Here is a 27,785-nt window from a genome sequence, read left to right on the forward strand (position 1 = left end):
TTTCGAATAAACTTTGGGGTCACATAGATTTCGAGATACAGTTTGAGTTGTGGTCTTGCCCTCCAACACACATACATGACCAGTCTTGTACTCGGTGTATGTACAGGAAATTTGTACAGGATTGTGTATATAATTACTTGAAGATTGATGTACTTGAAACACTAAATAAATTGCTTGAGGACGACTGGTTACATCTTGTGTTTTGTGATCAGGTGACTTTGTGTAGGAGATCTAGCGACGGACGAGTGGGTGAGTGGGGGTTAGTGAGTGTGGGCGTGATGGTGGGAGGTTAGTGAGATTATTGGGCGTGATGGTGGGTGAGTTGAGTGAGTGTGGGCGTGATGGTGGGTGAAGAATAAGTGAGTGTGAGGCGTGATGGTGGGAGAGTTCGTGAGTGTGGGCGTGATGGTGGGTGAGTTAGTGAGTGTGGGCGTGATGGTGAGTTTGTGAGTGTGAGCGTGATGTGGGTGGGAGGTTAGTGGGCGTGATGGTGGGTGAAAGAATAAGTGAGTGTGGGCGTGATGGTGGGAGAGTTAGTGAGTGTGGGCGTGATGGTGGTGAAAGGAGGAATAGTGAGGTGTGGGCTTGATGGTGGGTGAGTTAGTGGTGTGAGGCGTGATAATTGGGTGAAAAGAAGAATAAGTGAGTGTGGGCGTGATGGTGGGTGTTGAGTTAGTGAGTGTGGGCGTGATGGTGGAAGGGGATTAATGAGGTGTGGGCGTGACGGTGGAAGGTTAATGAGTGTGGGCGTGATGGTGGAAGAGTTAATGAGTGGGCGTGATGGTGGAAGAGTTGTAGGCGGTAGGCGTGATAGTGCAGGAGGACTAGTGAGTTTGGGCGTGATGGTGGGTGAGTTAGTGATGGTGGATGAGTTAATGGAGTGTGGGCGTGATGGTGCGTTGGGATTAGTGAGGTGTGGGCGTGGTGGTGGTTGTTGATGGTGGGTGAGTTAGTGAGTGTGGGCGTGATTGGTGGGTGAGTTAGTGAGTGTGAGCGTGATGGTGGGTGGAGTTGAAGTGATGGTGGAAGAGTTAATGAGTGTGGGCGTGATGGTGGAAAGAGTTAATGAGTGTGGGCGTGATAGTGGGAGAGTTAGTGAGTTTGGGCGTGATGGTGGGTGAGTTAGTGATGGTGGAAAGTTAATGAGTGTGGGCGTGATGGTGGGTGAGTTAGTGAGTGTGGGCGTGATGGTGGGTAAGTTAGAAAGTGAGTGTGGGCTTGATGGTGGGTGAGTTAGTGAGTGTGGGCTTGATGGTGGGTGAGTTAGTGAGTGTGGGCTTGATGGTGGGTGAGTTAGTAAGTGCGTGTGGGCGTAGTGGGTGAGAGTGGATGACAGGTGAGTGGGTGACTGACTAACTGACGGGTGAGAGTGAGTGGTGGGTGAGTAAGCTAGCGGTCTAGTGTGACTTAAGAGGCAGCAGGTTTTTGGAGTGTGTGTGTGTGTGTGTGTGTGTGTGTGTGTGTGTGTGTGTGTGTGTGAGTGTGCGGGCGTGCATGACCTACGTGACGTGAGGGGTGGTTAATGGAGGGTGGGTTAGCGGTGTTCACCCTTGACCACCCTGGGTTAAGGTCACACACACACACCACCACCAACAACTCCAATTAAGTAAAAAATACAAATAAAATTTATTATATTCAAAACAATAATGTAAATACTCCCTAACTTATTTATATACAGACTTCACCCCGTGTTATTATATATATATATATATATATATATATATATATATATATATATATATATATATATATATATATATATATATATATATATATATATATATATATATATATAATAACACGGGGTGAAGTCTGTATATAATTTCGACTCCATTTTGCTTCACATTAAACCATTGACACACTGTATTTATATCGTAGCGTGAGTCAGTCAGGTAAAGGAATTATTATCATTTTATTTTAGCTTTTAATACTGCCAAGACAAGAACAGAGAGAGTGTTGTGACATCGTGTTACCTGGGTCAAGATTATCACGCGGGGTTCAACAGGTAAAAAAAAAAGGTGGAAAAGATTTAAAACGGTGTAAATCCTGGCGTCGTCTTGTCACCAGGTGTATTGTGGCGTGTGTTTCGTGTGAGATGGAGAAGCTGTTCAGATGGTAGTTAGATAAGTAAGTGGAGATAATTAATGGTGAAAAGGTTATCATACGTGACAGGTAGAAACGTAGAAAGGCTCGTTAAAACAACCTTCTGCCTCTGGTAAGGTGTGTGTGAGGTGGTCCTGGGCATCACGTCATTCCTGCCATCCTTCTCTTCCTATGATTTGTCCTGTTGATCAATTTTATAGATTGTTCAAATAACAGTCACCTTATGGCCTTCTGTGTGTGTGTGTGTGTGTGTGTTTGCTCTGGTACCGAGAATATACGATTAGGGTCTCTCTCTCTCTCTCTCTCTCTCTCTCTCTCTCTCTCTCTCTCTCTCTCTCTCTCTCTCTCTCTCGTTTTTTCACATTGGTTTATTTTTATGGTGTTTTAGTGCATTTAAGTTTTTCATTGACAATTAACTGTACCGACATCCTTTAACACGCTGACGCGACTGGTGGCAGTGACACACCTTGACCTTCACTAATATATTCATTATCACGGAATATGAACGGATGCTGACGAACGTGAACGAATGCAGGCCGGGGGCTTCCACGAGGCACCTGAGAATAAACGAACGCTTGATGATAAATTCTCGTTCGCTAGTTCGTACCTGTTCGCTGCAGTCTGGAGTCATGACCAGCCATTGGGTATACTACAGCCACTGGGTATACTAGAGCCATTGGGAGAAACCACACCAAGCTATACTAAACCATAAGATGTTTCAGGAACCACCATCTTTCACGCACACATTCTACAGGAGACCCTCAAGCCGCCTCGCTCCCCACACAGTACACAAGGCACCAAGTTCCGCCCATTCAGAGAAAAGAAATCTTCCCCTGTATGAGTTGAAATAAAGAGAGTGAAAGTGAAGAAGGTGTATATGACTCTAAAAGCTCTCGGTGTTTTATGCGGTGTTGAGGTGAATATTAATTAGCTGTGGTGAATTTACTGTACGTGTGGTGTTAGCGTGCTGTAATATCTTGTTCTACCTGTATTTATAACTGTAACTATTAACTGTACTTTATAGCTGTAGGTGTAATTGTATTTTATTAACTGTAACTGTATTATTATTAACTGTAACTACTTTATTAACTGTAGCTATAACTGTATTTTATTAACTAACTGGGGCTGTACTTCCTTAAAAGTAACTGTATCTGTACTTCCTTAAAATTAGCTGCAACTGCCCTTTTTTAACTGTAGCTGTAACTGTATTTTGTTAACTGTAACTGGGACTGGAATTCCTTTACTAGCCGTAACAGTATTTTATTAACTGTCACTGGACTTGATTAACTTTAACTGGACTTAATTAACTAACTGAACTTTATTAACTGTCACTGGACTTTATTAACTGTCACTGGACTTTATTAACTGTCACTGGACTTTATTAACTGTCACTGAACTTTATTAACTGTCACTGGACTTTATTAACTGTCACTGGACTTTATTAACTAGAACTTGACTTATGTTGTTTTTAATATAAGAAAATAGATTCGACGAAAACCCTAGTGTTAATTTAATGTTTAATGCATACATGAGATTAGTGAGGGAAGTGTGTGTGTGTGTGTGTGTGTGTTTGTGTGTGTGTGTGTGTGTGTGTGTGTGTGTGTGGAGTCAGGCACAGTGTCCAGGAAGTGTTAAAATATCGGCCGGGTATTATATCAGGAAACAACCAGTCAGTTAACAGCGGCAACTTACCTTGTGCGTGAGAGAGAGAGAGAGAGAGATTACGCCTCGGATTTGTTTATTTGTGTGGGGTATTTTCTGCTCGTGTTGAGCAGTGTACAGTTCCCCCTCCCCCTCCTCCCTTACCTGCCTCCCCCCCCCTCCACCACTGGATAAAAAAAAGCTAACAATGGCTTCAATCTTGAGCCAGAATATTTGAAACAATTTTTTTTCTGTACCCAGACAATGTCGTGGTTTTCCCAACTATGTAATATTTATAAAGATTGAATTACCAGTCCACGAGATGCACTGTATACCAATGATGACTTTTTTTTTACGAAACGCCTAATAATTGTAATTGTTTATATTTTTGTAAAGTCATTGATGCGGGAATTCCCCAAGTTATCGTTTGATCGTCTTGCCACGTATTTTGCTATATCCCACCTGGGTTAATGAGAAGTGTGTACAGGTAACGTCATTATAATCCGTCTGAGTACACAGTATTACATGACTTGAGGCCTTGTGTTATATGATGTATATTATTAGCCCCTTAAAGTTTAGCCTCGTGTTATAGAGTTATGGTGATGTGTGTGTGTGTGTGAAGGAAGATGTGTTATTAATTCTCTCTCTCTCTCTCTCTCTCTCTCTCTCTCTCTCTCGTGAATATAGTTCTTAGTATATGTTCAGTGTGTATTTGCCTGTCGATCAAATATCAAACAATGATGGCCGGATGTCCAGAGTTTCAATATAAACATCTTGGTTCTGCAACTCCCGGAAAACTCAGTGTGAACTGAATATAATAACCTCAAGGACATTAAAAAATAATGATAATAATTTGTGAAAAAAAACAATTTTTTTTTTACTTTTAATTTGGTCATCGTGCGTCATCACAACTTTATATCGACACGGGTATGTTTTGTAAACGAATTTGTTGTTGTTCTTGTTGTTTGACGATAACAAATGTAAGTTCTTAGTTCGTCTCTCTCTCTCTCTCTCTCTCTCTCTCTCTCTCTCTCTCTCACCTCGGTAGGTAGTCGTGAGAGTCTTCACCTCAGTCCCTCACCAGATTGCCAAGATACGTGCCAGGAATGTTTTGTAGGAGGATGAACCCGGTGTATAAAATAATATAACTAGGGAGGGCCATAAGGTCGAGGCGGGGGTGAGGTCAAGGTCATTCACTCCTTGTAAGGTCACTAGGAACCTGAGGTGAGGGGTAAACAGATCCTTGCCCTCCCTTCCTCCCTGCACCCCCTCCCTTCACCCCCCCCTCCTGCTACCCCTCCTTCACATCACAGCTGAAGGGAAAGAAACACCATATTGTTATTATTATTATTATTATTATTATTATTATTATTATTATTATTATTATTATTATTAATATTATTATTATTATTATTAATATTATTATTATTATTATTATTATTATTATTATTATTATTTTTATTATTATTAATATTATTATTATTATTATTATTATTATTATTATTATTATTGCTTGTGTTCATATTTGTTTTTGTGGGAAGGTTTCGTGGGTCACATGTGAAAGTGTGATAGTTATTTCATGATTCCCTTAACTGCCACAATAAACTACTAATGACTGATGATGTGGGACAAGGTGATCATGTACACACAGCTGAGTTGTTTGGTCCACACACACACACACTCATGTTTGGTTTTTTGACTGTCCTAAATAAATGACTCGTGTGGCGGTGCATGAGTGTCAGCAGTGTTGGTGCCAGTCATGCAGTGATTAGTGTATTAGAACTGATATTATATATATACATATATATATATATATATATATATATATATATATGTGTGTGTGATAACACCAACGTATGAGTAAACAATAATATATTTATTAGGTAACGTCTCGACAATATCTCTTATCACCATCACACCTAAAATATGATATAACATACAATAGCATCAATATTAAAACCTCACCGTGACAAGTAAAATTAAACACAGCAGCACTGGGTACATTACCATCGTTAACACTGAACGCTAACACATGGAAATTATAAATTGTTAGAATTAATACATTTAGCATACAGAGCAAAATCAGAGGGTAGCAGAAGCTCAGAACCCAATACCAAAGATGAATATACAGAGATAAGCAAGTGTGTTAGGTACCGTGCAGCAGTAGTGGGTGCCCAGGACAACTGTCGGGGTAAGCGGTGTGATTGTGAAGTCTCACTTATTTATTGGGAGCATGCCTGGCTGTGGCCTCTTGATTGTTGAACAGATAGTAATATGTACACACACACACACACACACATTATTGAATTATATTTTCAGCCACCGGCTGCAATTCTATTAATAAACCGTTTATTATTATTAAAATAAAGACGAAGAGTGCGGGGAGTTATGATAGAAGTATTTAAGTGGGTGAAAGGAATCAATAAAGGCGATATAGATAAAGTTCTTATAACATCCGAGTAGGATAGGAATCGAAGCAACGGATTTAAGTTGTATAAGTTTAGGTTTAGGAGGGAGATAGGAAGGAACTGGTTCACAAATAGGGTGGTGGACGAGTGGAACAAGCTTAGCAACTTTGTAGTGAGTTCTGGAACGCTGGAAAGTTTCAAAAGGAGGCTAGATAGATTCATGGATGATAGAGAGTGGTAGTCACTCTCGACAGGAGCTGCCATGCACAGGCCAACCGGCCTATTGCAGACTCCTTATTGTCTAATGTTCTTATGTTCTTAAAACCCAGACAGCATCAGGAGGGTCGGAGTGTTGGAGGAACAGGGTAGTTTTACATACCTACAATTCAGGGGAAATCATTCATATAAAAAAGAAGAAGAAACGTGTATTAGGAGGTGCGGATGATGTAAGAATATGAAGTTTATTTGTGTCAGGTAACTCGGTAAACCCCCAGAACACTGGGCTATCCTCTCACCCTCCCAGGCGGGCGGAGAGTAGTGCACAAACTCATAACTTCCCATTAATTCTGATTTGACGTATTTTTCTTTATTATATTTCTGTTTTATATGTTATGTTGTGGAGGTTAAGGACGTGTACACATGCTAGCTGTTTGTGTGAGTTTTTTGTGTTTGTTTACAGCGGTTACCTCTGTCAACCAGGTCGTTCGCATGTGAGCCTAAAGGTGTGTCCACACGAGCGTACATTTTGTCGTCAATATGTGAACAAGACGAAATGAGGCCCAGGGTTCCGACTCTCGTAGGTTGCGGCCACGTGTACTAGATCAGTGTTTCCTCTTGTTGATCACATGTTGGCGACAAAATGTACGCTCGTGTGGACGGTTACCAACAATGTGAAAATTACACGAAAATGTTTGCAACATTTGTGTTGGGAACATTGTTGTTAAGAGAAATATGATTGTTGTGGACTATGTGGCTATTTCACCTTTCTCTCCAACCATGTTGGCATCTTTTATCCAACATGTTGACAGTATTACCAACATTGTTGCGTTGATGGGGATCCACCTTTAATGTGTGTGTGTGTGGGAGGGGGCGGGGGGGAAGCTTGGTTGCACAGGTGAACGCCGCCTGTGGCCGCCACACTTACGGCAGATTTACTGATGGACTATTTATCATCTTTTACAGGTAAGGGAGTAGCTGGTGCCGGAAGCTGGGCCAGGTAAGTCTCTCACTCTCTCCATCCATCCATCCCTATCTATCTATCTATCTATCTATCTATCTATCTATCTATCTATCTATCTATCTATCTATCTATCTATCTATCTATCTATCTGCATCTTGTTTACCTCGGTGTTCTCTGTTCACTAACTAGACCACAGAACTAAAAGGTAGGTTATTAATGTAACCAATGTTGTAGGGAGGCACCGTCACCCTCAGGGAAGCTGCTCGGGGAGGCCGAGGGTGACGGCGGGTGGGCGGGTCATGTGTTTGGTTATGTAATTTACTTATTTTCGGCTTCGTACTGTTTAGAGCTTGGCACCCATGAGAGTAGATACAGCGCTCGCCACCAGTTCCAGGGATCGGTGGTTCGATCCCTGGGCGCTCCCAGTTTACCCAGCTGTAAATGGGTACCTAAGTTTACAATTTGAGGAAGTGAAGGCGGTAGAGAGCAGTACCGGCCATGCTGCCTCCTTGTGTACCGAAGGGTTAGTATACTGTGTACTGTATCCACACTGTCCCTAGCGGGCAGTCTTGCCTCTAGGAACCACATTCACTTTTTACACCCGTCAGACGGATGTTCAGTACATACATACATACTGTTTTCGCATAATACATGTTCCCCTACCAGCTGGCTTCGTAGGTCTTAGTATAGGGAGAGCGAACCATCCATCACCACCTGTGATGAACACCACACGGTACTGAAGTCGCGTGTGTGTGTGAAAGAGATGACTCAGCGACCTAGGGCCCATCACATGGTGTATTACGGATAACCTTCACAGTGCAATGCTTGTGGACACCACCAACCTCCCAGTCTCTCCACCACCACACTGTCTCTTCACCACCACACTGTCTCTCCACCGCCACACTGTCTCTCCACCGCCACACTGTCTCTCTCCACCGCCACACTGTCTCTCCACCACCACACTGCCTTTCCCCACCACCACACCCACCACCACACTGCCGCCTTCCACCACCACTGCACTCTCCACCACCACACTGCCTGCCTTCCACCACCACACTGCCTCTCTCCACCACCACACTGTCCCTCCACCACCACACTGCCTCTCTCCACCACCACACTGCTTTTCTCCACCACCATACTGCCTCTCTCCACCACCACACTGCTTTTCCACCACCATACTGCCTCTCTCCACCACCACACTGCCTCTCTCCACCACCACACTGCCTCTCCACCACCACACTGCCTCTCTCCACCACCACACTGCCTCTCCACCACCACACCAGCCACCACACTGCCTCTCCACCACCACACACTGCCCTTCCACCACCACACTGCCCCTCCACCACCACACTCTCCACCACCACACTGCCTCTCTCCTCTCCACCACCACACTGCCTCCACCACCACACTGCCTCTCTCCACCACCACACTGCTCTCTCTCCACCACCACACTGCTCTCTCTCCACCAACACACACTGCCTCTCCACCACCACACTGCTCTCTCCACCACCACACTGCCTCTCTCCACCACCACACTGCCTCTCCACCACCACACTGCCTCTCTCTCTCTCCACCACCGCCACCATCATCACCCTCACTTACAACATCCCCTAAACTCTCATAAAATATCAATCAGTATTCTTCACCTACTCCAGAAATGACTCTATAACTTTCATACAACTTTCTGTACATTTACAGCTAGTACCCAGAGTTGTATAAATTAATTACAATTACTTCTCCAAGTTACAATACCAGTGCATTTCAATTGTTCGATTACATACCTAATAAAATTACTGTCGACCTGAACCAGTACTGTATACCTGAAATTGGAACACATTTTGTACAACCACGTTCCTGATTGATGATGGCTGTGGTCACAAGACTGACAACAGTCTTTTGGAAGGTCGACGTTTGAAAGAATGTAAATAGTAATTTTTGTTATTAGTGTTTCATTTCTAACTTGCTCAGCCCTACACGGGAGGCAGTTTATCAAGTACTTCACTGTTACACTTGATCATCACCGTTGACCGAAAGGAAGTGACCCCATGTTGGGACCTGCTGAGAATTAAATATTTCCCAGCAATACTGAAGACTCTTTCGGGACAAGTGGATGTGGTAGTACACCTCCCTCGAGAGTCTTCAGTGAGTGTAAAGTTGGAGGCTTCCGGTAGAGCGGTGGATCACTCGAAAATGACACAGTTCCTTCTTCAACATATTGTTTCAACCATAGGTCCACTGTGTTACCCCCGATGCTCTTCACTATCGTACCTCCTGACTCCACGTCGATGGTGTGAAGGAGAAATGCCTTTGGTCTCTTTGACTCTGGTGATCCTCTGGTGGGAGACAGACATCCCTTTATGCTCAGCCTCCTCTGACCACTCCCCAGCAGCCTCTGCTTCACCCATCATCTCCTTGACATCACGGGTCGAGCACTTAGCCTTTTTTCTTCTGGGACAGCAATTAGTCCAATTTAAACCCAGGATCCATAAAAGCCGCTGCTCGAATATCCTACACATCTAAGAATGGGTCCAGCCTTTGCCTCACAGCTTCCAACACCTCTTCATCCAATGAGTCACAGTACAGTACCACAATCTGATGCTGCCAGTAGTTGCTCCAGTGAATGGTTAGGTCTCAGAATTAACCACTGGTCCAGTGGCTGAAATCATAATTTATTGCTGTTCCACACTCCCAAGGCCCCTCGGGATCAACAAATATTCATAGTTTTAAAATATTATCGATCTGATAAACCATAAATAAGTAAAAATAAAAGAATTCCTTAAATTTTAACCAAAACATTTATTGCGTTCTCTTGTGATGATGACTTAGGTACATCACCATCACACAACTGTTTTTGTAATATTCACTTTCTTTTAGATTAATTAGTGAAAATAATATGTTGACACAAGTAAATTAACAGCAACTACAATTTCCTTATTAAACATATTAAGTCACAATAACAATTTTATTTTAATTAAATGTATTTTGATTCAATTACAATTACTCCAAGCCTGATAATTTGGGGTTGTAGCAAGCGTTTAAGTAGAGGCTGTTGTGTATGTATGTCATTGTTTGTATATACAGTGTGTCACTCCTCACAACCTTTTGCTGTTCACTAATTGTTGTCAGGTAAATACTAGACAACACTTTACCTGTAATAGGCTAGGTTAGGTTAGGTCTGGTCAGTTTAGGTTAGGTCACTGCAGTTTAGGTTGGTTAGGTTAGGGCAGGTTAAATTAGGTTAGGTTAGATTAGATTAGGATAGTTTAGGGTAGGTTAGGTTAGGTTAGATTAGATTAGATTAGATTAGGATAGTTTAGGGTAGGTTAGAGTAGGTTAAGTTAAAGTACCTTAGCTTAGGGTAGGTTAGATTAGGTTAGTGGTTAATCTTGAGAGGAAATAAAATGGGGCTAATCTTCAAGAGATCCAGTACAACTAACAGGAGGCGGTGTACAATACTGTATTAAAGAAAAAATATTGTAATTTTCTGGTGAAAAGAGGGGCGGGGGGGGCAGTCCGGACCCCTCTGGATCCGCCCTTGTACCACTCGTGTTGGTGTTGTCACCTGGTTCTGTAGAGGGCAGCCGTGTCTCTTGCAGGTCACGACACTCCCATCCACCACGCCACGTTGGGTCACACGGGTCAATGTTGTTTTTGTGTTGGTAACCTCGATAGTGTTCGAGCGTGACCTGGCTGGCTCCTATGACCTACCTGGGGGTCAGCTGGTGGCGGAGGGGTGGGGGGTGTTTTGTCAGGTTGTTGGAGGCGATGGTCATTATCGCCTCCCTCCGTGATTGCGATTTGTGAAAGGGCGTGCGCGCGGGCAGGCACACACACATAGAACAATATTTCATTTCCATATTTATGATTTTGTATGACACAATAGTTAAGGCATACAAACTTAACTTAGGTTAAGGTGTGTGTGTGTGTGATGAGTTACTTAGAAGGGTTCTCCCATCTGCAGGTAGCGGGTAAAATCTTTTCTAAGACCCAAGAAATTTGAGCTGTGATGATGAGAGGGACGACAGACTGGTGTTATAGGCATGCACTGTACAGTATATCGAAATAGCTGGTTTGTGTTAAAGGAAAGTCATCAGCATGCATTAGAAAGAAGGGCGAGGTGAGCCGTGAGACACTCCAGTAAGTTAAGCTGCTTCTGGTGTGTTACTCCTCGTGGTGGGTAAAGGAGGAGACTCAGGAGTATAAGAACTCGAGGAGGACCTACTTCCGGACCCTCGAGATATTAACAACAAGAGGGTAGACGTTAGCTCATGTTGTCGACGGCAGAAAGTGTTACGTCGTGGAGGAGAGAAAGTATAGCCTGAGTGGTCGGTCGGATTGCATGTTTGAAATTACGATATTATATCTTTCAAGGTGATTGAGAAGTGTATGACAGGTGCTATGATATGATTCTCTTGATGATGAGTGTGTTCTATTACCTAGGTAGAAAGAAAGACTTCCTCTTGTTGTTGTTCTTGTTCTTCTTTAAAATCTTGAAATGGAGTGTGAAAGCTCGAGGGTAAATTTGGGGTGTACACGTCGTCACAACTAGAGGATCGTAAGCTGGGGGGTGGAGGTGGGGCAAAACTCGATTACCTTATTGTTATGTACTACCGTGAGCTTCTGTTACCTGTTGAGGAATTTGGGGATAAGAGTAGCTGCATATGTTGGGCTGGTGTATGTGGCTTGAGTGTCCCGTGTGTATTATGTTGTTTTGGATAAGAAGCAGGGTCTTTGGTGAGGGTGACGGGGTGAAGAGCTCCCAGCAGTAGAGTTTCTTCGGTATTTGTGGCATAACTGTAACGTGGATGGTGAATTGTGTTTGGAGGAGGGCGAAAAATAAGACTCGTGTAGACCAGTCCCTCCACGCGTACTGTAACACCCTAGCCGTTGATGGAGGTGCTCACTAAACGTCTTGAGTACATTGGTTTTGTCGTCTGTAGCGTTATCTCTTGTGTTCAGTAAAATCCTCAGGCACTGTAAATTAATTTAGGGGTGCTGCAAGTGGGAGCTCTGCTGTGTAAACCTTGTCCTGTGATGTGAAGTTGGTATGTAATGCCGATGGAAGGATTGGTATGTAAATTGATGGTCATGTCGACGGTGACTTGCAGTGAGCTGAAGGACTGCTGCGGATTGTGTCTCGGGGCGGCGACACCTAATGCCTGAAGGTTCCCATCACTACACTGCTCCAACACCAATCATAGATGGGTGTCGTGCAGGGGTCACGGCCGCCCTCCTCAACACAGGTGGTGGGTGTTGTCTCCCATGCTTGTTAGTACAGGCCGTACAGCTGTCACACGTTAAGGTGAACACGCTGACTATGACGTGTGTGTGTGTGCACTGCTTGTATTATCTCACAATAGATGAACGTCCACTGTTTTATTGCTAACAGCTGTGTCTCGATTTACTAGTTGATGTTGGTGTTTCTGAAGTGTATGTCAGCAACAGGTGAGTTTAGTGGGTTAAGTGATGTGATAATGGGCGAATGTCGGGAGATGGGGGTGTGGAGGGGTGATGGGGGAGTGGAGGGATGATGGGGGCGTGGAGGGATGGATGGGGGAGTGGAGGGATGATGGGGGCGTGGAGGGATGGATGGGGGAGTGGAGGGGTGATGGGGGCGTGGAGGGATGGATGGACTACGATTGGCCCACTTGTGCTGTCTGAGAGGTGATATGCTACCCCGGCCTTGATACTGGGTCATGGCCTCCACGAAGACTAGGTCACGGGTCAAACTGCTCAACTAACAAAGAGGTGAATGAATCCGCAGGCATAGTGATAGTCCAACTCTCACCTCATCAGCTGGTGTGTGGCCGTGAGCGACTGTCTGTGTGTTATGCGTCTCCGTTTTTGTTATGAGCTCTTGCGTGTGTTTCTGTGACCATCTGCTTGTGTTTGTTCACCTCCAGGCATTGATTATTGGTCACACTTGGTACGTTATGAGTGGTGGTAGTCATGAGGTCAGTATCTCTCCTGTGTTAAGTCATGTTTTAGTGTACTGCTGAAGTTGGGGTTTGTGGCTGCCGGGATGAACCATGTTGATACTGGGAGAGAATTGAGTGTGTTTTCATTTCCAATATGTGTGTGTGTGTGTGTGTGTGTGTGTGTGTGTGTGTGTGTGTGTGTGTGTGTGTGTGTGTGTGTGTGTGTGTGTGTGTGTGTGTGTGTGTGTGTGTGTGTGTGTGTGTGTGTGATCCCAGGTGTTTGTGGTCATGATGGCTGATGTTAACACTACAGTACAGGAAGCTGAGAAGTTCTTTACATCACACACACACACACACACACACACACGACCTTCAGCAAGTGTCACAATCAAAACATCAGTGTCTGGTCCAACATTTTCTGCCCCTAATTCATCATCATCATCATCATCATCATCATCATGCAAATTGGATTTTTGAGGGAGTATTTGTAAAAGAATGTATCATGGTAAACTATGAGGATTTCTTGATAATTTCCCACCTTGAAGTTTGAGGAAAATTAGTCACATTGGACGTGGTGACGAAAATAATTATGGAGAGAGAAATGAGGGTGGGTGAACCAGTCCAGTTAGTCAAGTACTTTGAATCTGTCTCTTCCTCTATGGTCACAAAACACCAGTGGACTTACAGTATATAAAATACCCTACGCTACTTAGATGTATAAATCTTAATAATTTACCCCATAGTTTTATTTTATTATTAATATTTTTTTTTATTAATAGAATATTTTTATTGTAGGAATGACGTGTGTAAATCAAACCCATAATTTAGAGAAGAATGAATATTTATTTTTTTACTTCCTTCTCATGATGTGGATTTGATTTTCACAGTCGACCTTCGTGTTATTCTGAATCAGCCCAAGTGACGACGTTGATTGCGAGAGAGACTTACTTATTATTTCTGGGAAGACTGTGTGATGGTGTCCAAGTGTGTGTGACGGACGGGAGACAACGGAACTCTACATTGTACTGTACTACCTGATTCATTGAAATGTCAGAAGGATATATATACAACTTTATTATTAGACTTTCATGTGTTTCTCAAGGTAAAAATAACAAAGACAAGAAATCGGGGTGTTTCTGGTTGTTGTTGTTGTTCTTGTGAGTTGAGATCCCAACGTGCTCTCTCTCTCTCTCTCTCTCTCTCTCTCTCTCTCGGGGTCTTGTTGATATGTTCAGTTTAACTTAGATGAGATTATGAATGACCTCTTTAAGTGAGGTGGAGATGAGAGGGTGTGAGGGTGTCCTGGAAGGAGTGGGTGTGAGGGTGGCCTGGAGGGAGTGGGTGTGAGGGTGGCCTGGTGGGAGTGGGTGTGAGGGTGGCCTGGAGGGAGTGGGTGTGAGGGTGGCCTGGTGGGTGTGAGGGTGGCCTGGTGGGAGTGGGTGTGAGGGTGGCCTGGGGGGGAGTGGGTGTAAGGAATATTTACTGTTGGTTGTACTGAAACGCATCATTAACATACACGAACAATTCTCCGGTGCATGAAGTTTGTGTTTACAGTGAAGAGTGAAGTGAATGACCTGATTAGTGTGTGTGTGTGTGTGTGGTGATCAGCAGTAGACCAGACCAGTCATGGGTCGCTCCCACACCTAAGTTAGACTCAAGGCTCAGTCCCACACTAGCTACCGGCTTCGTATTGCAACACTCCGCCCCTCACACATTCCTCCCTGGGAAAAAAATGTTTTGTGTTGTAGGGAACATTTGTGTGTGTGTGTGTGTGTGTGTGTTAGGTCTTGAGGGTGGTCAGCGACGTTCTCCTTTTTTTGTCTTCGTATAATAGAGTCCTCTAGTATCTGACGCTTGGTACCACCAGCTCAGGTGACGTTAAAGATTGTTGTGAAATATTACCATTCGTTAATAGAAATCACCTGAGCTGAAGGGATCAATAAACATGGCCAGGTGAAATAAGCCACCTGTCAGAGTATCCAGGTGTTTATACTCGTAGTTGTTGCTAAACGTCTTCGTCATCGTGGTTATTTTTAACTCAGGTGTGATGTTAAACGTTTTTAATCGCAGTTGTTATAACTCATGCGTGTGGGTAAACGTTTCCACCGGCCACCGCGTGTTTTCAGGTGATTTTCGCAGCACTTGGTTGATGTGCTTTTACGATGTCTCGGGCGTATTTACTGATCATGTAATAGTAATAGCAATAATAATAAAAGTTAAAAATAATAATAATTGTAATAATAATAATAATAATAATAATAATAATAATAATAATAATAATAATAATAATATTGACAAGTACAGCAGCCATACAGTAAGCTGACACTATACAAATGACCTAAGTGGCACATGTTTTGAAATAATTATAATGATATGGGAGAGGTTTATTTAATAAGGAATTTCAGCACAGTTATTTTACAAAAGTGACATTGACAGCATAAACACACGGTTATTTGCGATTTGTTGAATTTTTATTTTATTTTATTTTTTTACATCGGTTGAAATGTGACTGTCCTTATAACGACCAGTGTGTAGTAGTATGGGCTGGACGCGGTTGTAGTGTCAAACAGCAATTCGTGGACGACGGACCTCAGGTGGTAGCAGGAGACGGTGGTGAGGATGGTGTTGTAGCTTCGTCCCCAACTAACATATGAGGTCATGGTGATGATTAGAGAGAGTTGAGAGGGTTATACTGTATATACGTTTAGTATATGAGTGTGTGTGTGTGTGTGTGTGTGTGTGTGTGTGTGTGTGTAAGAGAGAGAGAGATAATGCATTATGTAATCACCTGCGTGTATGCACATTTTTTCATGTGTGTTTGTGTGTGTGTGTGTGTGTGTGCATGCGTGCGTACAATTTAAGCAGGCGACCAAGGTGGAGGAAATTGACAGAACTGAGTAAAACTTTCGCACGACACATACTGCAGTAATTAAGTGACAGGTGTGTGTGTGTGTAGTGATGAAGGGGTGGGTAACCTGTGTGGTAATTGTGAGTAAGCTATGTCGACCACCATCTGTTTGTGAAAATTCATTCTCTCTCTCTCTCTGTGGATGTGTATATACTGTATGTGTGTGTGTGTGCTCTGACTGCCATCGTGTGAGGAGTGTTGTACATGACGGTTCAGCTAACGTTACAAGGGTCAACTTGTGTGTAGTGCGTGGTACAGACTCCTACGGTGCTTCGTTCCCATGTTTTCTGTTAACCGATTTATTCTCCTTCCCTCTTCACCTTCTCCTATTTTGACCAGGTGTCCTTATTCCTTACCACTTCTGAATACACCATCACACAAACGGAAGAAATAGTAAAGGATCCCCAAAGACTCTATAGAGGCGGTGGAGTACCCAAACTACCTTAAGCCACAACAAACAGCCTTCATGTCACTGTGTCTCTCCTTAACCCAGCAATAAGAATTCCACCTCCAGTTCTTACACCATCCCTCTTATTCGCTGGTCTCTTCAGGGTGTTCCTCCATTGCAAAGCTCGCATTCCAGCTGTCAGTATTAGCGTAGGTTTGTGGTGCCACCCAGCCCTTGAGCAGAATTCTTGTTGACTTGTATATGTTGCCAGACTATCACATAAATCCTCTATAAATTACTCCCCTTCATCCTATCCCACGTGCTACTGGGTGATCGATAAGTTCCTATACACCTGTAATATATTATACTCTAAGTAAAACAAGGACCATCTATGTTGGTCGTTATTGCAGGTGCACAGGGACTTTTCGACCACTCAGTAGCACGTGGGATAGGATGAAGGGGAGTAATTTATAGAGCATTCGTAGGATAGTCGCCCCCCCCCCTCTTTTAATTAGATGAAGTGTACCTTAGTTGGTGGGTAGGTTATAGGTGTGTGTGGGGGGGGGGGGGTGAAGTGAGTGAAATGAGGTACTGGAACCACCTAAAGTTTCTCTTTCTTAAGGTCGTCTTTGTTGATTAGGTGATCCTTTGTTTGGGGGGGAGAGGCCAGTTACTGTATCACCCAGCGCGCGCCTCCAGCCAAGGTTCATGTCGAGGTGTTGCAAACCCCCGCCCCTCCCCTCCCTATTGGTTTATATATCTTTGGTCTCGTCCCATTCTCGCCGGACCTCGTATTATATTATTGTAGTATACTATTGTCAGATGTTCTAGCTTTAGGGCCAGGTGTGGAACGGGTGTGTAAATACCTCCAGAATCTATTTACCCGAGTTAGGTGTACGTGCGGCGTGAGGAAAGTAAGGTATGTGTGACTTAGGTCCGGACACGTCGCGTTACTTATGGTTATGAGTCCGGAGATGTCTATATTATTTTCATCTTGGGAATATATATATATATATATATATATATATATATATATATATATATATATATATATATATAATTTTTTTTTTATAAATACTGTTGACAAGTGTGGTGTGGTGGTGGTTGTAGTATTGGTAGTGGTAGAGATGGTAGAGGTAGTTATAGTAGTGGTAGTATTGTTAATGGTGGTAGTAGTAGTATTGATATTGAAATAGTTTTTTAGCAAGAAAAATATAGATACATAGTGGATAATAATAACAATATTGACATGGTTGAGCCAATCGAGTTCTCTTAGTGGCACCTAATATATACTGCAGTGGTAGTGATGGTTGTAGGGGTGGTTTTATTGGTAGTGATGGTTGTAGTGATAGTGATGGTTGTAGTGGTAGTGATGATAGTAGTGGTAGTAGTGGTAGTGATAGTGGTGGTAGTGGGTACAATGACGACGGCAGTTAAAGAGGCTTACGCCCAGTGTTTTAATCGCCCTTCTTCCCTCTTCCACGGAGCACCCGCGGGTCTTGTTTCTTCAAGCGGTAGTTTAAAGGCGTTTATTGTAGATGCACGGAATAGCTTACACTTTAGCTTTCCCGGACTGTCATTAAAAAATACGACATTGTACCGCGTCTTGGGAGTAACTGTTGTACAACACAGTCTTCAGAAAACAATAAAATTAGGAGAACCGTTATTTGGACACAATGCGGAAAGAAATAGTAAAGAAAATGTGTAGAAATTGATGGAAAGACAGACAAAAAAGGAAAAAAAGTCAATCAGTCAACAATAAATAAGAATAACACAAAAAATCGGGCCCACTGTAAAGGATATTTCTTCCGGACTCGGAACTACACTACATGCTGTCTCTCGTGGCTAGGTGTTCGCATATTTATACACGAAATACGACGAATTTCAGGTTCATTCAAGTCTTAATTTTTGCACTTACAGAACTGTAATCAACTTGTTCACCCTTATTTAAAGTATCTTATGAGTATTGATATTGAGGTTTCAATCATATTAAAGTAATTATCAATATTGTTACACCAAAGTCACCAACGGCTAATGAAATCGGACAGCGCCCACTTAAAAATGGGCGGAGCCAAAACAGGTTTCAACTAGGCGCAATCCTTTTCAATTCTTTCACACCATTCACTTTGTATTAGGTCCTATCCAATATAGTACTGTATATAGAATTATTTGTATTATGTCCTATCCAATATAGTACTGTATATAGAATTATTTGTATTATTATGTCAGCTTTTTTTATTGCCTAACATGCCCCCAACTCTTCAATATTAATCAAAATATTCTCCATAAGCGGCCATGATCCGCGTATTTATCCACTGTTTAATAAGATAAACTCGCTGATTGGTCGTTAGCTATTCAGGCGCCTCACACACAAACGCCTGATAAAGGTGTTTGTTTTACCCTCTCAAGGTGTCATGCGCAGAACTCAGCGGAAGCGTCTACACAGACAGAATAGCTAATGCGGTAGCTATTCCGTGCATATAAAATGCCTTACAATAAATGCCTTTACTCACTCGTTCCATTTCCTCTCCTTGCGGGATCGTCGGGGGTAGCGTTGGTAATCCTGTTCACCCTCTCTGGTGCATTCTGGGTCGTTTTACTCGTGTGGTTGGTATGCCGGAGATGCGTTTGTTTACAAACGCTGGCACCAAATTCAAGACTACACGGACGAGTTTTTACCATTAATTGGCGAGGAGAAAAAGTTGATATTTTCCAGACGAAAACATACTCACAAAACTGCTAAAAGGTTTAATTATTTATATTAAATGTGCCTACTTTATTAATATATGTTGCATAAAGTTTAGTAACGATGTCAAGAGTGAAATATGGCTCTATCCATTTTAAAATTTTTATCCCAGAAAATCGCAATTTATAATGTATATGTTTTCCAGGCGAGAACTCAAAACTGCTAAAAAATGAATAAACTACCTTAAATGTGCTTACCTGGTTAGTGCCAGCGTTTATAAGATAAGATAACACCAGCAGCTGAACGAGCTTGTGCTTGACAGTAAAACAAAACACAAGTCTCTTGTAAATTTCGTAATATTAACCGTAAAAACATTAATGTAATAAAAGTTTATATAAAATTATCATTGCTTTTCATTGTTCATTAATCGCATTTCTGCAAATATCCAATAAAACAAAACAAAAAACAATTACAAAGAGGGTAACGAATATCAAGCTATATACTGTACTAGCCACATCTTCAAATTCCAATATTATTAGTTTGTTTTTCCGCCGCCCCTCTCCGCCCTGTGCTGCAGTGCGAGGTCCTTCAGGACTGTAGATAGAGTATCTTTGGGGTTGTTGGCGAATAGGCTAGCAAGACTACGACATACCCCACAGTGCCACAGTAGAGAGGGCCAAGTGTCTGGTGTCTGGTAACATCATGAGGGAGTCACTACTGTGAGCGTGCTCGAAACTCTCTGCCTAATTAATTCTTGTTGACAGGCCATAGATTCTAAGATGAGTGTGTTACAGGTGTGCAGTGTGTACCTCTTGATTGTGTTGCAGAGGTGTGTGTCACTCGTGGTTGTTGCAGATGTGTGTGTCACTCGTGGTTGTTGCAGATGTGTGTGTCACTCGTGGTTGTTACAGATGTGTGTCATTCGTGGTTGTTACAGATGTGTGTGTGTCACTCGTGGTTGTTGCAGATGTGTGTGTCACTCGTGGTTGTTTCAGCTGTGTAGTGCCTCACCCTCATAATTCAGTTTCAGTTGTATTTTCTCACCCTCATTCTTGTGTACAGGTGTGGATCCCGCTGGGGGCTCGTGTCAAGTCTCGGGACGTGGTGGTGGAGTGGGGTCGCCGCACGATCAAGGCTGGGTTAAGGAACGCCACTCCCATCCTCCAGGGTGACCTCTACAACCAGGTCAAGGTCGAGGAGTGCAGTTGGTACCTGGAGAACGGCACCACCCTCGTCTTATCCCTAGAGAAGGTAAATTCTTGGTAACTGCCTCTTTTCATGAATGATTGATAACCCCTTTTTTTACATAATTTAATTTAATTAAATCATTGTCTGTAACACTGCCGTACTTCGCTGTAGCTAGTCTGTAATTGGTATGATTGTCACAATATGTATTCTTTGGCATTGTCACACTATGACCTTTTTTACTCGTCGCTTTATATATATATATATATATATATATATATATATATATATATATATATATATATATATATATATATATATATATATATATATATATATATATATATATATATATATATATATATATATATATATATATATATATACTTCACAAGGAAAGAGAAACACAAGTTTTTCGTGTTTTCTTCTTTCTTATCAGCATGGATCACTGGATTTACACACACACACACACACACAACACACATATATATATATATATATATATATATATATATATATATATATATATATATATATATATATATATATATATATATATATATATATATATATATATATATATATATATTATTTCAGATTTAAACTTTTACAGTAAACTAAATATACTAACACGAGTTCAGTAGAATATTGTAAAGGTTACCCCTTAACTGATGTTTTCTATAACCTGAGACATAAGATCATAGAAAACAAGGAAGATGTTATGACAAACTATACTGATAAATTATTTTTCTGCAGTTTAACTTAAATTGCTGCTTCATAAATCTCTTCAAAATTACATGAATGTGAATCTTGGTTTTGTTCTTTTAGATCAACAAGATGGAATGGTGGTCTCGTTTGGTTACTTCTGACCCCGAAATCAACACTGAAAAGGTTAACCCAGAACCCTCAAAATTAGGAGACCTGGATGGAGAAACACGAGGAATGGTGGAGAAGATGATGTATGATCAGCGGCAAAAAGAGATGGGACTACCTACCTCCGATGAGCAGAAGAAGCAAGATGTTCTTAAGAAGTAAGTTATTTGATAGCAATCCATAGATCAACAGCCATTACCTCAGTGTTCTTTACTCATCATGTAAACTGTCATTAACAAACACTTTTCTTATCATCTTGAGGCATGTTTAGTAGTTTTCTTTTGGCACTTAGTATGTTATGTAATTTGGTAAGTAATTTTGGAACCCCTGATTCCATGATTCACCTATTTTGCACCTCTTAACGACTTGAATCTTCCTTCTTTTGTTTTGAAAAAATTTATATATATATATATATATATATATATATATATATATATATATATATATATATATATATATATATATATATATTGATAAAATCACACGGGAAACGGGAAACAACGGAGCACCTTAGCTTTCGTCTTTATTCAAGACATCTTCAGTTGCCTCTGAAGATGTCTTGAATAAAGACGAAGCTAAGGTGCTCTATTGTTTCCCTTTTCCCGTGTGATTTTATCAAGATTTATCTTATCCACGTTTTCATTGTGGATCTACATGAAATATATATATATTGTTTTACTTGCTGCACTGTAAAGCAACAATGAAAATTATTACTTAGTACACTATGCTTAACTATCACTAAATTACAATAGATCTACTTGTTTAGATACAATATTAAGTAAAATGTTTGTTTTGATTTACTTAAAAAACTTTAGTTTAGTCTTGTCTCAAAGTGTCCAATGAATAGAATTTGTTTTCTTTTGTAATACAGAATACCGCATCTATTTTCATTTGACTATCAATTATTTTTGTGTATACAGTACAGTGATCCCTTTGTTAAAGAGCGCCTCAGTTAACGAAATTTCGGTTGAGCGAATTACCTTCTATAAGATTCTTAACTTCGGTTAACGAGCTTTCCCTCGATTAACGAATTCCTTACGAGTGCCCCTCAACATGCTTTTGCTTACACACTAGCTGTCATATTAGTCCGCCAATACAGTAATCGGTTCTAGGGCTTAAATTCCTTACTATTTTAGTAAATATCAAGAAGTTTGTACTATTCAATAATTTTAAAAGTCTTATATTAAAATTTTTTGTCATTTTAACAATTACTTAACATAATTTAAGTACAGAGAAACTAGTTTTTAGCGCGCCAAACAGCCTGTTAACACATCATACAGGCGTCAGTCTCTGTGTCTTTTCAGTGGAGGTAACATCTTGCTTCAGACTCTCTTCAACATAAACGCTTTTTTTCTGTGTTTCCAGTCAAATTATTGGTCATTTTGAAATTTATTTTACATATTGACAATATATAATGCAGTGCAGTGTTGATTTAAAGAAAATAATCTTGAATTATACCAAGTGAACTAAAATTTTATGGGTGAAATATAGCACCATGGGGTGACTTCCCTTCCACCTCCACTTCCTTCTCTTCTCCCTTCTCCTCCACCCCCATTCTAATTCCCATCATCATCATCATCTAGGAGCCTTCTACATACACACCTCAAAGTAAGTGTACTTTACTACATTTTTTTTTTACTTTAGGCAATTTTCGGTGAGCTGGAACCAATTACCCAAAAACACATTGAAATGATGGTTTCGGTTAACGAGCAACCTTCTAGAACGAATTGCTCTCGTTAACCGAGGGACCATTGTACAGTACTTATATATTTTTGACAGTTTGTAGAAGTGTTTTGATAAAAATTAAACTACAGGTAATTGTAATTGGGTATAATTTTGTCATACAGTACCTCAAAATTTTGTTTGGTGATGTAGAAAGATTCAGACACGAATCTGGTAAATATTGGTTTTTCGCGAGTGGCATCACTGACAACGACTTGCCCTCCCGTAAGGGTGCAGCTGCCTTTGCACCCTCCACCTTGACTGTATTAAGAACTTTCATTCAGAACTGTATGTGCTCACTCATGGAAACAGAGTCATTTCTCTTATTAAGAATATGTACAAAAGATTCATAATTGTTTAATATTGAATGTCTGTTTGATTGAATTATTATTTATGTATGCAAAATGAACAATACAATTCAATAATTATATGTAGAATATTGAAACACAAGAGGAGACGGGACGGCGTTGTTTTCGTTGGTGTTTACACCCAAATACTGTCAATGTATACAGCCTTAACAACATCAACCTAGAGAAGTCGACTTGTGAAAGAGACAGGGGTACTTGTAAGCCTGGACCTACGCTACGGCCTAAAAAACAGTGCATTAATGTTCGAAATAATTCAAACGGAGTACAAGTATTAGGTTTTATATCTAGAAGTGTAAGTAATAAGAGTGTAGAGGTCTTATTGCAACTATATCTTGCGCTAATCAGGCCGCACCTCGATTATGCGATTCAGTTCTGGTGACCTTATTATAGAATGGATATCAATTCACTGGAGTCGGTGCAACAAAGAATGACGAAAATGATTCCGGGACTAAGAAACCTTCCATATCATGATAGGTTAAAGAAACTAAACTTGCATTCCCTAGAAAGACAAAGAGTGTGGGGAGATATGATAGAAGTATTTAAGTGGGTGAAAGGAATCAATAAAGGCGATATAGATAAAGTTCTTATAATATCCGAGCAGGATAGGACTTGTAGCAACGGATTTAATTTGGATAAGTTTAGGTGGTGGACGAGTGGAGCAAGCTTAGCAACTTTGTAGTAAGTGCTGGAATGCTGGAAAGTTTTAAAAAGAGGCTAGATAGATTCATGGATGATAGAGAGTGGTAGTTAGGGCTGTCGGAATTTCCGACTCTTGTTTATCGAACATGCTGATTGGTTCAAATCCTGTACTTCGTCTGCTAATCGGTAAATTGATGACGTAGTCTGTAAGCCGTGACGTCACTGCTCCGACAGTCGGTAAATTACCGACTTAAGGAAATATGCTTTTTCATGGCTAAAATACCATATAGAATACACATAAATAAATTTTAGATGTATGTAATTACCTTGCCTACATTTTACGAGCGATATTTTAGCAGAATTATATTCTGCTGAGTCACATACGAAGCAATATTGAGAGTCGAGACAAGGAAGCCAACGGTCTGTTCTGATGTGATCTCATATAATACTCTGAATGGTGTATAATGCAGTGTTTATTATTCAGAAATTTATAAAACTAATGACAGGAACAATGAAATTCATCGAGTATGAGGACTACTCTAATATAATTACTGTATCTGGGATCTTTTTTCGTTATCCCCCACCAGACATTATATTATAGAAAATAGTAATTACATCATGGACTCGCAACCAATCACAACGCGAGCAGTTGAACCAATCAGCGTGTTAGGTAAACAAGATTCGGAAATTCCGACAGCCCTGGTGGTAGTAACTCTCGACAGGAGCTGCCATGCACAGGCCAACCTGTCTATTGCAGACTCCTTAATTTCTTATGTTCTTATGACGATGATTCTCCATATGAAACTGAAGGAAATAAGACTTTAGTTGTAGCTGTAGTAAAATTAATAAAAAAAGAAAGAATTGTATGTTTTATTTAATGTAAATGGAACAATAAAAGTAACCACCGATGATAAAAAATGAGATGGATAATGCAAGGACAGTGTATGTAAGTACGCACATGTGAAAACATAGCATCATTTCTCTACATAAAAATATGAAAACAACACTGTTCATATATGTTTTAATTAATGCTTATGAATGTTAAACAAAATTTCTACTCACCAATGGTGGTAAAGCCAAAAATATAGGAACACAGCCAGTGTTGTTTTCTAAGTTTTTACCCAGATGAAGACGAAGTTCCTAAATCACCAGGTTCTCCATCTGAACTCTGGCTAAAACTGTAGGTTTCCCTAAAGATGATACCATAGCTGTTGCTGGAGCTGTTGCTGATGCTGAATTCGATGGTGTAGTTGAAGTTCGTGGTTTAGGCCAGGAGTTCCCAAGCATTTTCCTGTGCTACCCATCTAGTGCTGCCACCTATCCAGTGCGATCCCGAGTCATTACATTAAATATAAAAATTCATAGAATATATATGGACATATATTTACTCGTATTTAACATTAAAAACGGATAAAGAAAATATTTTACATAATTGAGAAGTGTAAAAGTAAACACTGGTAGAAACAGGTTACAACTCTGTTATGATTATATTGCCATTTTGTGTTCGTTACATGGGCGTATAATTATATGGTTAAGCAACATAACTTACTGTTCTCTCAGTTACAACTCTGTCATAATTCATATGTGACATGTGTGCATTACCATTTAATAAATTTTCTGTTAACTGGGGGTATAATTATGTGGTAAAACATCATGTACTACAACTGTGTCATATTTCATATGACATGTGTACATCATCATTTGATTAATTTTCTACACCTTGGGTATATGAGGTTAAGCAAAATAGCACACAATTTTTTAAGTAGAAGTTTGATGATATACAGTTACGGTAATCATTTTTTTATACCAGAATGTTGATAGTTCGATTTTAAACAGCTGAATGTCTCTGATAAAGTAATCCCAAACTTTGCTATGTTATCATAGACATCAAAGTTCACCCCTGCCTCGTTGTCAGCCTGTAATTCTGACATTTCGAGTGCAAAAGACTCAGTAAGCCACTCATTAAAATTTGCTGCCATTTTTTTTTTTGCATCTGTGGGAAGTTGAGTGAACCTAGCTGAGAAAAGTTAAAAGTGCAGTATATAGGAGTGTGGAATTTCTGTTGTGAAACGTGTCACAGGACAAGGAGAGTAACTGCATTACCATAATTTATGATCCTGCCTTAATGAGACAGCTTCTGTCGACCATTTCCTTCAGTCCTTGACACTTGGATTAAAAAGAAAAAAAATCACATGTGACCACTGCAAGACCCAGGTGACCCCATCGACCCCATGACCTCTGTGTGACCCCTTATGATGCATCTTGCTACCCCATGTTTAGGAACCACTGGTTTAGGCCTTGGAATAATAAAACTGTCTAAAGGACCTTGCACAGGTGCTTTCTTTTTCTCGTCATAAATCTGTGTGTAGGGGTCATATGTGTTTTTCACTCACCTGTTAATTTTAATGCTTCATTCTGTTAATGGATCCATTTCCGAAAATAAGTTCATTGCTTCTTACGGATAGTTTTCATTGTTGATTCCACCATCCTCAGATCGCGTAAAATATCCACACACCTTTTGCCTGTATAAGCTAAGCTTATACAGTACACTGTCTTTTAGCTTCAGAACCATCACTACCATCACTTGCTCTCTTGCTTGTAAGATACCTGAGAAAGTTTTTCTCCTGTTCCTGTTCAGATACATGTAAACAAAATGCCCGCTAAGTAGCGACAGTTTATGTTAGTGATGCGGCGTCATCACTCACTAGCCCAGCAGCCTCCATGCGCAAAATATGATTTTATATTATATACAGTGGTCCGTCGGTTAACGAGATTTCGGTTAACGAGTTACCTTCCATAAGATTCTTAACTTCGGTTTACGAGCAATCCCTCGATTAACGAGTTTCTTACGAGCCGACCTCCACATGTTTTAGCTTGCATTTGGCTGTCCACCAGCTGTAGTATTAGTCCGCCAATACAGTAATCGGTTCTAGGGCTTAAATTCCTTACCCTTTTAGTAAATATCAAGAAGTTTATACTATTCCACAATTTTAAAAGTTTAATATTAAATTTTTTAGTCATTTTAACAATTATTGAACATAATTGAAGGTAGGGTCACTAGTTTGTGGCACGCCATCCAGCCTGCCAACACAGCATACAGGCGTCAGTCTTTGTGTCTTTTCAGTGGAGGTAACATCTTGCTTGAGACTCTTCAACTAAACGCTTTTTTTCTGTGTTTACAAGCAAATTATTGGTCATTTTGAAGTTTATTTTACATATTGACAATATATAATGCAGTGCAGTGTTGATTTAAAGAAAATAATCTTGAATTACACCAAGAGAACTAAAATTTTATGGGTGAAATGGGGGGGGGGGTGCAGCTGGCCACAGTCACTGCCTCAATATAGACCTTCACTTCCCACACATACACACCCATGCTATTCATTTTATAGTTTTATTTTACTCTATACAATACTGTAAAATTATAAAATAATGTACTCTATACAGTACAGTATAGTCAGTCCTCGACTTACGACAGGGTTAGGGACCGACGACCAGGTCGTAAGTCGAAAATGCGAAAATAATACATAGAAAATCTAAAATGAAATAAGGTACAGTAAAAGTAATCAATAATGAAAAATGAATAAAGTGTTACTGTGTACTTACCTTTAATGTACTCAGCTGAATGCACACAGGGCCTCAATAATTTTTTAATTAAACATGGAGTCTACATTAATTGGATGAAGCAGAGGAGACAGGGCTGGGTGGGTCATCAATTTCGCTGTCTTCAGATAGGCTAACATATTTGCTTGTTGAAGGCATTGGA

At 40.7% G+C, this 27,785-nt stretch overlaps 1 protein-coding gene across 1 annotated transcript in view; it reads left to right on the plus strand.

Annotated features, from left to right (window-relative positions):
* LOC121872790 (nuclear migration protein nudC-like) overlaps positions 1 to 27,785 on the plus strand; it is a 69,465-nt gene that overhangs the window by 38,378 nt on the left and 3,302 nt on the right. Inside the window, exons 3-4 of the mRNA XM_042375848.1 lie at positions 20,295 to 20,483; positions 21,246 to 21,448. Of these exons, the coding sequence (XP_042231782.1) occupies positions 20,295 to 20,483; positions 21,246 to 21,448 (392 nt within the window). The remainder of the gene's footprint in view (positions 1 to 20,294; positions 20,484 to 21,245; positions 21,449 to 27,785) is intronic.

This window comes from Homarus americanus, unplaced genomic scaffold (assembly GCF_018991925.1).
Source record: "Homarus americanus isolate GMGI-L3 unplaced genomic scaffold, GMGI_Hamer_2.0 scaffold39155, whole genome shotgun sequence".
Lineage (NCBI taxonomy): Eukaryota > Metazoa > Arthropoda > Malacostraca > Decapoda > Nephropidae > Homarus > Homarus americanus.